General features: G+C 38.5%; 2 protein-coding genes across 2 annotated transcripts; both read right to left on the reverse strand.

Annotated features, from left to right (window-relative positions):
• Positions 1 to 1632: 1632 nt before the first annotated feature.
• Positions 1633 to 4435, reverse strand: LOC103961427 (ACT domain-containing protein ACR4). The gene is made up of 7 exons (XM_009373968.3): positions 4181 to 4435; positions 3960 to 4005; positions 3719 to 3833; positions 3553 to 3620; positions 2482 to 3081; positions 2240 to 2344; positions 1633 to 2153 (listed from the first exon to the last, which is right to left on the reverse strand). The coding sequence occupies exons 1-7, from the start codon at positions 4252 to 4254 to the stop codon at positions 1809 to 1811; spliced, it is 1353 nt and encodes a 450-aa protein (XP_009372243.1). The 5' UTR covers positions 4255 to 4435; the 3' UTR covers positions 1633 to 1808.
• A 6365-nt stretch (positions 4436 to 10800) lies between these two features.
• On the reverse strand, positions 10801 to 13926 carry LOC103961428 (glucose-6-phosphate 1-dehydrogenase, chloroplastic). Its single transcript, XM_009373969.3, has 8 exons — positions 13619 to 13926; positions 13232 to 13455; positions 13041 to 13135; positions 12766 to 12880; positions 12069 to 12545; positions 11749 to 11978; positions 11456 to 11653; positions 10801 to 11281 (listed from the first exon to the last, which is right to left on the reverse strand). The coding sequence occupies exons 1-8, from the start codon at positions 13824 to 13826 to the stop codon at positions 11032 to 11034; spliced, it is 1797 nt and encodes a 598-aa protein (XP_009372244.2). The 5' UTR covers positions 13827 to 13926; the 3' UTR covers positions 10801 to 11031.
• Between the last annotated feature and the right edge of the window lie 395 nt (positions 13927 to 14321).

The following is a 14321-nucleotide window of genomic DNA, read 5'->3' on the forward strand; positions in this document are numbered from 1 at the left end:
TGTCATTTTTTTACCTTTTTATAATGTGTAAGAACATAATATAGGTGGCGAGATTAGACAATGAAATGCGCCTAGCAGCACTATATGAATAAAGGAAATGGATTATCTCCGGATCCTTTCCACCAAATCTTCTAAATCAATTAATTCGGATTCTTAAAATTTGATTCAACAGTTACAAATAGAAATCCCTTTAAAAGTTATAATAATTTTAATCGTTGAATCAAATTTTAAAAATCTAGATTAATTAATTGAGAAAATTTGATAGAAGGGATCCGAGATTATCATTTTTCTTGAATGGTCTCTCTGCCCATACTATTCACAACTTGAGGCGGATTCGATACAATCCCGATCACGTGACTCCGTTTCAATTTAAATTTTTTTTCTTGGAGGGCCCATTCCCTGCGTGCATGGCCCCTCGCCAGTGGTCCACGGCAACAAAATACAGCAACGGGGTCCCACATGTACCGGCAGCCCTCTGCCCGGCCACGACCGCGCCACGTCGCAGGAAGAGTCCGAAACCATCACCAGCATAAACAGCTATAAAAAAGATGCTAAAAACGACAGTAAAATTGGAAAGCGACGGATCATACGGGCGTGGAGATTCGTGACGCGCCCCCGTTGAGATTCTGTCGGTGTTGGACTTTTCATTCATTCAATTAAGGTCATGTCGTTTTAATTCCCACGACAGAATAATTATGCTCATCATAATCATCATCCACCCAATCAATCAGTCTTGATTGCGTCTTAATTACTTCATCATGACGTTTGATGTCCCTTATCATTTGCCTCCCCTCCTTCCATAAATATTCACAATTTCCTTTTCAATGGGTTTATTCCCCCTTTTTTCTTTTTTTCTTTTTTTCTTTTTGTCATTCTCATTTTTCTTCTTCATTGTTATTATGAAGCATATTATAATTGGAGAATGGTATAACAAGGAGCAAGCAGGATCACACTGCATCAACGGTCCGAATATGACCGCTCATTCATGTACAATCTTGGATATTTGACAAAGTACAAACAAGAGAAACTTCAATTAGATTGTTTGAATAGAATAATTTTCACAACTAATAGCTGCACATGGTCTAGTGAGACCATAATACCGGAAATCTCACGCTTTATGAGAGATACCTTACAGATAACTTATCAGAAATTCTAACCCCAAAAGAATTTCATGCGACAGTAATTATTAAATAGTGATTGATGTTTATCCCACATTATTGTAGCCGTTGAGGCCAGATATTGGTTGATTCTTGAAAGGGAAAATGTTCCCACAGTGACCTTACGGTCCTACTCAAAGCACTATGTGGCCCACCCACAAAATGCCCTGAGTGAAAACAACTTTCGGAGGCACACCTGCCACTGCAGCAATTAACTAAAAGCCCCTGTTCCTGTTGGTGTTCGTTCAAGGTGAATTACCTACCATGCCCAAATGCGCAGTGTCACAAAAGCACTTATTTAATCAAAATAACAACAACCGGTCAATCTTGTCGGCTCACAAAAGCACTTATTCAGTTATAGAGGCAATAAAACATACCAGGTTTGAGATTCTGCTGTAGCAGAATAGGTCATATATGTGTTTACCATACCTTTAGGCTTTAGAGAGCAAAGGATTAAGAGCAGGGGAAATGTATGTACACGAAACTGTACAAGTCGGAATTCTGATTTACAAGCTCCAGGGCGGACTTTATGTCAACGAATGGATTGACCTGAAGCTTTGCATTGCACTTTCGGACAGCACGATTTACAACCGACAAGCATCCTAATATACACAGACAGACGACAGGACCTAAGTTTACCTAATGAGACACTCAAGAACACGACTTTATCAAACCCAGGTTGTAAAGGAACTTCTCCGACCTAATGCGAAGGAGATTACCCAAAGAGAATCTCCCACTCTCCTGTGGTGGAGATTTTGAAAAGAAGTCGTCTTGCACATGCAGGAATGTCAAGCCAATCTCTTGCCGAACTGCTTCTATTGTCTCGCTCTTGACTTGATTTCCAGATGCATCAGTCACGTAGAACACATTCACGGCTTGGGAGCCCCTGGTTGCAACCTCAGCTCGGGTGACTGAAAGACCATTTTCTCTAAATATGCGAGTCACATCAGAAAGAAGGCCGGCTCTGTCATCACCACAAAGCTCTAGTCTTATACCCTGCATTAGAAATGTTGCATTAACTTCAAATTACTTTGTGAAATTGGGAAGAGTATATTCAAATAAAAATTCCAGTGTGTTCGTACCTCAGAAGTCCGTCTTCGAATAGCAGCTTCCAAACAATGAATAACCCTCTGCCTTTCTCCTTCAGAACTAATAGGGCAGCCGTCGGTATGCCTTATATAATATTCCTATCACACAAGTTTACAGTGTTAGAACAAATTATATATTTGCGTTGATTGCAATACGCTTTTTTTTTAAGATTTAAATAACATAACTAATCCAATCAGGAAAACAACTAACACAACTTGAGGGAAATAAGGAAAACCTGATAAGCCTCTGGTCCTTCAGCAATCACAGTTGCATGATATACCACATACTCCATATCTGTTAAGGTGCACACCGTGTCAAAGAGCAACTTAGGACGGTCCGGACACCTCAAGTTCACAACAGTATATCCTTTATCGACACAATTTTCAACAGTGACAAGTGGTTTGCTTCGATCACTGGCTGATCCACAATCAGCATCATCCATGTCGTAATCACGATCAGCATACATCATCTGGTGAAGCCTCCTCTCCTTATGTGTGGAACCAACAGAAACAGCGGTGTTGGCACTGCGCTTATCTCTGTTCCCCTTAAGCACATAAAGGAGAAGCTGTTTGATCTTGGCAAGATGTTCGGGATCATCAATGGGTCTCCCAGTTGCCTCGTCAGTGATGTACACAACTGATGCCATTCTTGAATTGTGAGTCCAGACTTCTCCGGCAACCACGTTGCATTTAAGGTCCGAAAGAACAGCAAAAACTTCAGAAAGCAAGCCTGGCCTGTCCCTTCCAGTCAATTCAATAGTAGTGTGTTCTGTGGCAGCTTGGACACCCACAGACCTTCTCAAGGAAGGGAAGCTTCGTCCTCTTGGTCCCAGTGACTGCAAAATTTGAATTCGATAATCCAAATGACTTAGAACTACATGGTTCCACTCCACAGATAATTTTGCTAACTATTTCGAGTACAGACCCAAAAAAAAAAGCACCATTTCTTCTTTGTCATCCGCCAACAATGTGAACCATGCTTTAAAATGCAAACATTTGCAAATCGATGCTAATACTTAAACCTAGTTGATACATGAGCAGATCAAGAGGCACATAAAACCACACAAAAGCTGAAAAAAGCAAGCTTCCTAAATCCAGCAAGACTCGGGCAAATACTACCACAATACAGCTTGAAGACACATCGTTTAATCAAGTTTATTTTTAAGTTCCATCTATTAAATGTCAGTCTAAACTCCATTCTCAATTTCGCCATTACACCGGAACCCTCAGCGAAATGTCTCTTCTGTGTAACTAAATTCCATATCTGGTAAACTAGAAGAAAAGAGCAATTAATTTCTGGGATCTACCTGTTGAATGCATTCAGCGATTCCGTCATCAGAGAGCTTATTCCCCTGTTGATCAGTGACATGAAAAACTGCAAAAATTCCATTAAAAACGAGAAATTCAGTCACAAATAATAAAAATTTGAGATAACACGGCACGTGAAAATAAAAATTAAAAAGAGAAGCTCACCATCCATGAACCATTCCCCATCAGAAGAAATATAAGCTCTTCTTATAATGAGGTTCAAATCATTCAGAACCTGAACCAATTCCAGCAAACTCCCACGCTTATTTGCACTGTCCACCTACAAATTTCTCAAATGAAACAAAAAGACAAAAACAATTGTTCAAAATTATATGAAATTTTTTTTTAAAAAATTGACCCTTTTGGATTCCTTGCAGAATACAATTCAAGAAATTCAGCCAGATACCTTAATCAGAGTGGCTTTCCCGCTTGATGCATTATCAACTGTAACCCTACAAATCCCATATCAACATGAAAACATATCAGAGAAACAGTAAAAAATGGAAAATTTCAGCTCAAGAAACATTGATATTCAGGAAAACAAGGGAAACCCAATCTTTTTATATCAAAAACCAACAACAATTCGACCCCGGAAAATCCCAGAAACGAAAAGGAGAGCGAATTCACCTCGGGGGGTTAATTCTCAAGGCGAGCTTCTCGAACTCGTCGTCGACGGCGAGAGAAGGGGACCAACAATCCATTGGGGAGAAGAAAATGAGAGACGTAACTCAGTGATTGGGTTTCCAGAGCGGTAAAAAACTGATGAGAAAAAGGAGAAAAGGTTGGAGCTTTTCGTTCTTTCTTCTCTCCGCTCGCAGTCTCGCAGTCTCTGGGGGTTTCTGGGTAGCTTCGTGGGATGTGTGCGGCTCTGTGTTAAGAGTTAGTTGCGTTACAATATTTAAATATGATTAACTAAACAAGCATGCAAACAAAATAAATTAATAAAATAAAAAATTAGAGGCGCATGCGAGTATTAAGTCACTGCCAAGTGGGGCCCATCTCACCCTCTTAAAACTTGGTCTGCCCTCTTTTGTGTGATTTTCTCTCTCGTTCAAGAAAACAAGGCGGCTAATTTTTCTCTCTTCCTTGTATTTTTATCTTTTACTATTTCTTGACATGACTGTATTCTATGACTCTCTACTACATGGAAAGAGATGTTCAATTTCGAATTGTCAAGGGAAAGAAGATTGAAATTCAAAATCGAGTGTAAAGTGACGAGAATGTTGGTCCAATATTGAGGTGTCAAAATTCATCTAATTTATCATTTTAGTCAGAGAATGAACGTTTATATTTTGATATCATACTCGTCGTACAAATAAAACCGTAGCTACTTATTTTAAACCGATTAGGGTTAGGCTCTTTTGGTTTTAATGTATGGATGATTATTGATTAATGTAGTACCTTATCCTTAGTTTTGTCTATGCAAGTTGGTGCTGCAATCTTATATAACAAATGCCGTATTTAATGGCACACATGGCTTTTTTGTTCTCTCTCGCTCTGATAATATGGAAATCTAGTAGGATTACGCTGTGCTTTACGCAACTTTAAGGGATTCCTCCGAGTTGGGGAAGCTTCTCATCAATCATAATTATTCGAAATCTTGGAGGATTTTGTTGGGCTTTTTGGCCACCCTATTTGGATTTTTCATTTTTTATTTTACATTTTTCCAATCTAGAAGGATTTTGTTGGGCTTTATTGGTTTAATAAATCTCACTTACAAAAATAAAGAGAAATATCATTAAATCGTATTACTAAATGACTAAAGAAAAAAAAAATAGAATTAAATGAAGAGCTTTCTATTTATAGTAGGGCTGTCCTAAGCTGGAGGGAACCCCTTTTGTTCCTCTATTTGGCCAGTAAGCATCTGCCCTTTTCGGATTTGATTTGATTGCCTACTTTCGAACCCATCTCACTACCCAATTTGACATTTAGTATGAGAAAGAACATTGGTTCAAAGCATTTCTCATGTGTTAAATAAAAGATCTTAAGTTTGAATATTATGAATGACGAGTTTGATACAAATTTTTTTCCTCTCTCACATCTTATCATTGTATTTAAAAAATATTTGTCGGTAGGTTTAGTGACATGTACAAGTACTATAAAGTTAAAATGTCTCGTATGTTAAACACTGCCTGATATAAATAAAAACTATAACGCATTATGACTTCTTAATTTCCTGTATGTTGTAAATTTTGAGAGTATTAAATCTTTCTCGAAGTACCTTTATGAATTTCAAAAATATCCTAAAATGCTTTTGTAATTTATTTTCTTTCTCTATTATGCAATGGACAAATCACCGATAATGCTGACACTAAATGACGTCAACATCGGTGCAGGAGTCAAGTCGGCGAGCACCCAGGTGTGAACAAATGTGCAAGCGACAGTCAAGGTGGCATGAAAATCAACGTCAGCTGTCGGTATCGAAAATTATTATTTAGTCATTAGTTTTTTGCGCTTAAAGTGATAAATAGGCGAGTTATGCAGTATCTTTTTCGTGTAATGGAGGTCGAAGCTTAAGAAAGAGAATAGTAAACCAAAGTAGCATGCTTCTACCCCCATTTTACTTTTGTTTGACACCATAGTATCTTTTTCGTGTAATGGTAAATTATAATGGCTTCTCTTTTCATGTAATGGCGAGCTATAATGGCTTTCCTTTGACACTACTTCTGAAATGACTGACAACGCTTGCTTCTAACTTATAGGCATCTTCCCCCCACCCCTACAACATTGGCATAAGAAATATACCAACAGTGGGATGGAAATAATTGCCAAACTTGTTCATATTCCGTGCAGTATACACCGTTGGATCAGATTCTATCTGGAGACCTTGACGGCTAGGAACTTCAGCTGCCTAGGAGGACCCCATCCTTAATTTAATGGTGGCGATTAAACATGGATAATCTGAACCAACCCACCATATCTCTTATCTATGATTATATATATTTGCAGTGCAAGTGCAAGATATTATTTGTGTAACTAAAGACTGTAAAGTCAAACAAATGAGAATCACAGGGACACACTGAAACATGCCGCTTTTCATAACTACTGTTCTGCAGGATCTGCACATGATACACACATGGAACAAGCACAACATGAGGAAAACAAACACTTAAATCAACCTAGTGGGCCTAAACTCTCATTACTTGTGCAATTTTCAAGCCCTACTTGTGACATTTCATGTCGTTCTCAATCATTATCGTTTTCATTGATATATTTTTCTTTGGGTGCATTGGCTTTGTTTTAATGCTTGTATTTCTTCATTCTTCTTTTTTATTGATAGACGTTCTAGGTGGAGAAGGTCGGTCAAGAGTATTCAATTGACAAGAATAATAGTTGTCTTCCTTACAATATAGATAAATACCTCGCACACGAATACATAATGATTGTCGAAGAGAGTCTCTCACTTAATCTTCTTAACTTATAAAAACAAAAAAATAGAGCTTGAAATCTCTAGTAATATGAGGTTACATATATATATTCCTTATGTATTAATTTGTTGGTTAGCACTATTAGTTGAAAAGAAAATCATAGAGGGGACAGCATGTCCATACCAGGATGTTGTGAAAGGGTTAAAAGAGAGCCACCTGTCGTGCCAGTATCGGCATGTCTTTGGTCCATTTTTACAACACAATAGAGAGCAAGCTAGACTCAAAGAAGCATGGGATGTGATGGGATGTCCCATGCCAAATTAAAATACACAAATGGATTAGCTTAGCTAGGAATCTTATCATGGTACACGTTGCACTCATCAACAGTAACAATGCATTAGATAATAGATAATGCTGTTCACATACTTATTTTTACTTATGATACACTTTTCTTAATTTTTGGTCATCAAACTAAATGAATTCAAAACGATCGGTGATAAAAAATTAATAAGAGTGTGTGAGAGATAAAAATCTATATGTGGATAACACTTTCTTAGATAGTTATCCCCAATACAACAATCACACAAACTTTTTTTTTTTTAATAAATAATATTATCTACATGACGTAATTAATGACACTTAATAAGGAAATCATCATCTCATGAATTGAGTGCAACTTTCTTTCTTATGTTTTAAGAGTTTACAGCATAAAGTGACGATTGGTTTTCCAATTAGGTTTTCTTGGAGTAAAATTCTTATGTCTATTTACACATGTTTACTTACTTGACCTAATAGAATTCATGATTGATACGTGATTGTTCATGTATGAGATAAGCAACTTTCTTGGTGATTCCATATTTGGTTGTTTTGATAACTTGCCTAATTTTAACACAAGACTCAACGACTTTTCATTCATTATGTGATAGTAAACTTACAATGTATAAAAAATATTGAGAATGATACTCGTAATTTATATATTCTATTCATGGCAACAAACGTGTCCGAAGATGGAAATCAAAGATTTTAATTATGTGTTTGGAAACGTTAGGAAATGACTAATGAGATATTTTCAAGTAGATTTAGCGAAAGGGTGATGATATTATTCAAGTGAAGTTAAACATGCATCACCACTCACCAGAGCTCATCCAATTCCATTGCCCCAGGGTTGTGCAAATCCACTCAGCACAGTGAAACTCTAATTCCTTTCGGCCTCTATCATTATCTCAGTGGTCCACTTGCATCGCATGCATCTTCATAAGTCCGAGACTCCGGAAGGGTGCTTAGCAGCGACAAAACAAATTAGCATATAAGCAAATTATGCCGTTGGCTGATTAGCCAACTTATGCTTAATTAAATAATATACTCACATACTTTTTCTTTAGTATAATACATAAAATTACGGTTGTTATTATAATACTTCGTGACTTTAAATAGAGTATAACGAAATTTGTAAATTTTTCCAAATTTATGATTTGATCATGTAAACTTTTTTAGCCAAAGAAAACTTAGAAATGGGTGAATGTGAGGGGGGGGCGGATCTACATTGAGACCAAAATGGTCTCAGGATCACCAGAGTTCGAAAAATATACATGTGAAGGTCTACTGAGGACTCTCCGAATGTTTGGTATGGTCCTTTTTTGTGCCCACCAAGTGTATGATGTAATGCTTGGTAGGCGTATCTTAATAGGTTGTGTCGACAACCCTCGATAAATTCTCTCGATACCCTTCATCAGATTGCTTCGCATATGTCGATATCTGCTGACATGTGTGCAACATGGTTTGGCTGACGACATCAAGCTCATCAAGTGTTCGACGAAATGTCTCAGTGAATAAACTTTTTTTTTTGTTGCGCTCTTTGCGCTCTGTTTTCAACTAAAAACTTGAATCTTTACCACCTGAACCCTAGGGTTCGAATCTTGAATCCACCGCTGTATGTAATTATGATGACTGATAAGCAAATATTGATTTCCGGTTATGAACTGAATGGTATTATGTTTACAGTCCGTACAGTTTTACGAGGATACTCTATTTGGTTAGTGTCTTTTTTTAGAGCACTGGATGCAGCTGGAACCGATCCAGTATTTGATTTCGATGTTGGAGTGGTCCTAGAAGTCACTTGGAGAGGACCACCTATCATTTGTCTATGGTTACTAATCAATTAAGCTTACTGGCACTATTGCAACGTATTGTCAGTATTTGTGAAGCTTTTACACGTCAATATGTTCTGTAAAACTTTAGTAGAAGTGTCCGACCACGTTATCCGTTAAATACTATTTTACAATATCGTAAAATTCTGTATTTTAGTTTTATTCGTCATTACTTGGTGGGAAAACTGCCATAACTAAGCAACTCTACTATTGTGAACAAAAAAAAAAAAAATTAGCAACTCTGCTAAAATATCTCCATGTGAGCATGAGAAACAACGTTATATTATGCTGTCAAGGAGTTTCTTTGTTGTTGCTGCAACGTCATGCTCAATGTTTGAAATGGGTTTGTGTTGGGCTGAAAGGAGAAAACGGGACTCTAACTTGGGTTGATGGCCTGCTATTGCCTGCTTCTTTTTTAAGACAACGGGCCATTTGCTTTAATTTTAAACGAGGCTTCTCTTCTCTATTGCACATGCCAAAATGCACATGTTATTTACACAGATTTTTCTGGGCCGCTATCAATGTCAAAGATGTTATAAATAGGTAAAAGTGAAGGAGAGAGAACTTTTTCTAGAGATCGAAATAGAACCGGTGTGATATACCATACTGTTTATTTTATTAACTATATCACACAAAAAATGCAGGTAAAGAGAGGAAAGGGAGATTTGTATTCACTTTCTGCCTTTTTGATCCGACAACACCTTACATGCATGAAGAAAAATTTTCACCACCTTAATAAATTTTTTCACTTAAAACTTTTAATTATTGACATCAAAGTCTATTTTAGTTTGCTTCCTCATACATTCATATGTGTGACATTCACACTATATTTCACAACAAACGGCTGTTTCAAGTTTCTCCTCTCTCCCTGTCGCTTGAAGTCACCTCTCTCTCTCTCTCTCTCTCTCTCTCCAACGGATGCAATGGCCACCGGCATCCCCTGTATAGTTTCTCCCTCTATTCACATTTTATTATCCTTTTATCTATGCCACCGGGCTAATGGTGATCGGTGGCTCCTCCCACCTCCGTGTCAGCGGAATCGCAGATGGCGATTTTTCAGTGTGGAGAAATCTTTTGAGTGTGACAATTACATTATTATATCACATGTTACAATATGAGCATATATAGTTCATATTTCATAGACCTAATTCATAGCGTGCAGGTTTTCGTGATTTTTTACAAATTAATTGGGTTTGTGAATTTTGACATATTTATCGATAGATCAACTTTGTTGTTGATGAGTTGGCTAACTTTATTTTATTGAAAAATCTTGATCCTCCTAACTTCATGATGTATTATCACGTATTATAACATAAATAAATTAATAAAAACACGTAGCAGCAATTTGGAACAAGAGAGAGGGAGTCTGGAACGTCCTGTCCATGCCCACTGCACCACCAACAAAGAACTGGACTGGTTGTATAAGCTGGGAGGATTCATTTGGCTATCCTACATGCCGCGAGGGTGGTTTCAACCGGAATCCGATCAGTCGTTGAACGGGTGTAGCGTTCTGGAGGCTTCAATTGGAAGTGATCTCCCAGACTTGATGTGCAAAAGTGTAGACTTCATCTCGTCTATCACCGCGACGAGGAAGAGTTTGAACAGATCATAATGCATTGGATGACCTCTTTGTTGGTGTCCCGACAACGTTTGCAGTTGCAAAGATTTCAATAGATTTCCTTCGTTTTACAATTGTCTGTATTTTATCACTTGTCTGTTAACTTCGTTACGGTTTGTAAACAGTGGTCTGTTCTCGATCAATAAATTTGGATTCGAGCTTTCGCTTCGGACAAAGAGAAGAATTAGCAAGAACTCGACGGATAATTCAATCCTAGTTCTAATTTCTTGTTATTGGAAACAAAACACCCCTGATCTACGATGAACAAATTACAAAGCAAAAATTTCGATAAGTTTACCCTGTTTGACTATGATAGCAATGGCAATGAGGCCAGCCTTCTCAAATTCACGGCTCCAAGCCAACATCACCCCACCGGACTTTGTATCTTGCTGCAAGATAGTGTGCCCCGACAGGACCTCTGCTTCCGTAAGGATAGTATTCGGGAATAACCTTCTTCTCTTCGATCTCCTTCAACAAGGGTGTGAAGAGTGCCCAAGCTGCATCAAGTTCATCACTCCGGATAAACAGCCTCCTTTCCCCTTCAATAGCATCCAGCAGAAGCCTCTCATAAGCATCCGGAATCTCCTTTGAATATCTACAAATAACATAACAAACAAATTTGGTTAAGTTTTTCATGATTTGTTTGAAGGGAAAAAGAATACAATACTGTTCGGTACGTGTAATATTACAATTACGATTATTTATTGCAAACACAGGATCATATTCCTTCGTCCTATTAATAAATAAACTTCCACATTTTAAACCTTACCTGGCTGCGTAGTGAAGATTTAGATTGCTCCTGTCCAACCTCATTCCCAAACCAGGGACTTTGTTATTGATCCTCAGGACAATAGCTTCATCAGGCTGTACTCGGATAACAAGCTCATTTGTTGCGTGATCAAGCTCCGTTCCAATATCTCGATACAAATTTCCAGGCACGTGCCGAAACTGTACCCTTATCTCAGCCCTGGACGAAGAATTTAAGAAGCAAATATGAATTAGTATTATCCGAAACCATGACTGGTGAACGAGAATGAGGATCTTTTCTCTAATTGAACAAACCTCTTATTATGTAATGCTTTCCCAGCCTTCATTAAGAAAGGCACCCCATCCCATCTTGCGTTGTCTATGAAGAGAGCAGCTGCGGCAAACGTTGGAGTCAAGCTGTCTTTGGGTACCGTCTTGTCATCAGTGTATGCTGGGTAAGTAATACCACCTCTAACATGACTCTTGTATTGCCCTGTGACCACATTTTCAAGTTGTAGTGGCCTCATAGAACGTAAAACTTTAACCTGGCACCAAGCAAGCAAAATAAATACTGGAATAACGTGGAAAGCAATACAAAGTACTAAAAGCAGCTTCAGTTCAGGTATTCGTGAAACCTTCTCGTTTCTGATATCTTCTGCATCCAAACTGACAGGAGTTTCCATTGCAAAGAGTGCCAGTATCTGAAGCAAGTGATTCTGCATTATATCTCTTATAATCCCATAGTTGTCAAAATACCCTCCACGTCCTTCAGTGCCAAAATCTTCAGAGAATATTAACTGTACATTTCTTATATACTGCCTTGACCACAAGGGCTCAAAAATAAGGTTGGAGAAGCGGAGAACTGATAGGTTTTCCACAAGCTCCTTGCCCAGATAGTGGTCTATCCTGAAAATTTGGTCCTCTTCTAGGTACTGCTTGAGGGCCTTGGTCAAAGCAGCAGATGACTCTGAATCTCGGCCAAAGGGTTTCTCAACAATAACCCTAGTCCAGCCATTACCAGATGAGGCAGATGAGCTAGCACAGCGAACAGCGTCAATGAATATGTTTGGAGGGATAGAAAGATAGAACAGGCGATTAGGAACTCTTCCCGCCTACACATGCAGTTGCTTGTCAATCTAAATGGAAATAGAATCAAGATGCAGAAAAAGCTTACATGATCGTCATTCAAATGGGCAATAACAAGACATACACAGAGAAAGCTGAAAGTTTGCCCAAACAACAGCACCACGACAACTTGAACAGAATGCACAGTATAAAGTTGTATTCAACACTCTATCTCTCACTAAGCTCAGAATACACTCAAATTATTACCTCATGTTCCTTTAGCTTCTTGTCCAGCTCTGCGAAATGATCTTGTGAATCATACTGACCAGAATGATAGAAACATCTTTGAAGAAATTGGTCCATTTTTTCCCCGCAATTCTCCCTGAAGTTCCAACAAAACAATTCGTCACACATCAATCAACTTCACCCTTTCCATATCCAGCAAGAAAAAACCAGTGAAATAACATTTCCATCTTCTCAAGCAACGCATTATAAGCAAAAGCAACCACATTTCACAAAAAAGGCCAAGGCTTTTGACTCACCTCTTGTCAATTCGGCAAGTAAGCGTCTTGCTAACCATGTCCCTGAGCTCGGCATCGGTCATCTTACTCCGAGCATAACCGTAAATAGTGAAGTGCTGCAACAAAACATTTACGTACTCATGTATCACCGATCATTCAAAGTCTAAGAAATAATGTAATCAAACGAAAGAAAAAGAACAAAAATTGCAAACCTTCGGGAGGAAATCCTCGTAAAAAAGTGCGAAAAGTGCAGGGAATATCTTCTTCTTGGCAAGGTCCCCGGAGGCTCCAACCACCGTGATACTGACAGTAGATTCACTTTCATTGACATTAAAGACGGTCGTGTCTTTAGATTCCTTCGAAGACGGAGCTGAATACAACCCATCTTTCAGTTTCTTGAAATGAGCTTCGTTCTCAATCGGGTTCGCCGCCGGGCCTGCATTAATGGGAAGAAAAAGAAAAAAAAACCAAAATTAAAACGACTGCAATTTTCCTTAAAAAAAACGACTGTAATTTAAAACCAAAATAAAAACAAATATTCTGACTTCGGATGACATTTAAACCAGTGAAATTAAGATTACAAGACTGAAGGAGCTAACCATCTTGCATGCCGAGAGCATTCTGCTGAGAAACCTTAGCTGAAACAAAACGCTTGGGAATCGAGGAAATTGAAACGCGTTGCAGGCGTCCGTGTACAGATGAATAAACACGTAAATACGAAACTGATGACGACGACGACGACGACGACGATGACGGCGGCAGCGGCGAGTAGGTGTGGCAGCAATGGGTGGAAGGAAGAGTCGCCATCTCTCTCTCTCTCTCTCTGTTTCGTTTGTCGGTTTTCGGAACTCAGAGGAGAAATGGGGTGTGGGGTTTTGGGGTGAGGAGGTCGGAGAAGGAAGAGGAGGAGTTAACAAGGAAGATACATGGGAAGCATCGAAGGGGTCGGAGCAAAGAGGACCCTTGAGATCTCCGAAAGGCTGTTTTGTCTCTTGGGTCGGAGCAAAGAGGACCCTTGATGTGAAACACCAGAACACCGTACAGCTTTACCAAGACAAGTTTTGCCTGCCCCTTGATTCCATCTCTAATTAGGTTTTAACTTCGTGATTAAATAATAATAATTACAGTTTAGCAATGAAAGTGCTAAATACAAAGTTGATGACAAAAACGACGTTGGCCCGAGTCTTAAATGGCCCAACTCTTTTGTCGGCCCGTAAATAGTAGTGGACCGAACTTTAGTTTACCTAATGGACTCAATTCCTTTTCAAGAAAAATTTTCATCCATAGGGACATGAAGCAAAG

This window comes from the organism of the source record quoted next, unplaced genomic scaffold (genome assembly GCF_019419815.1).
Source record: "Pyrus x bretschneideri cultivar Hongxiangsu unplaced genomic scaffold, Pyrus_bretschneideri_v1 Contig74, whole genome shotgun sequence".
NCBI classification, from domain to species: Eukaryota; Viridiplantae; Streptophyta; class Magnoliopsida; order Rosales; family Rosaceae; genus Pyrus; species Pyrus x bretschneideri.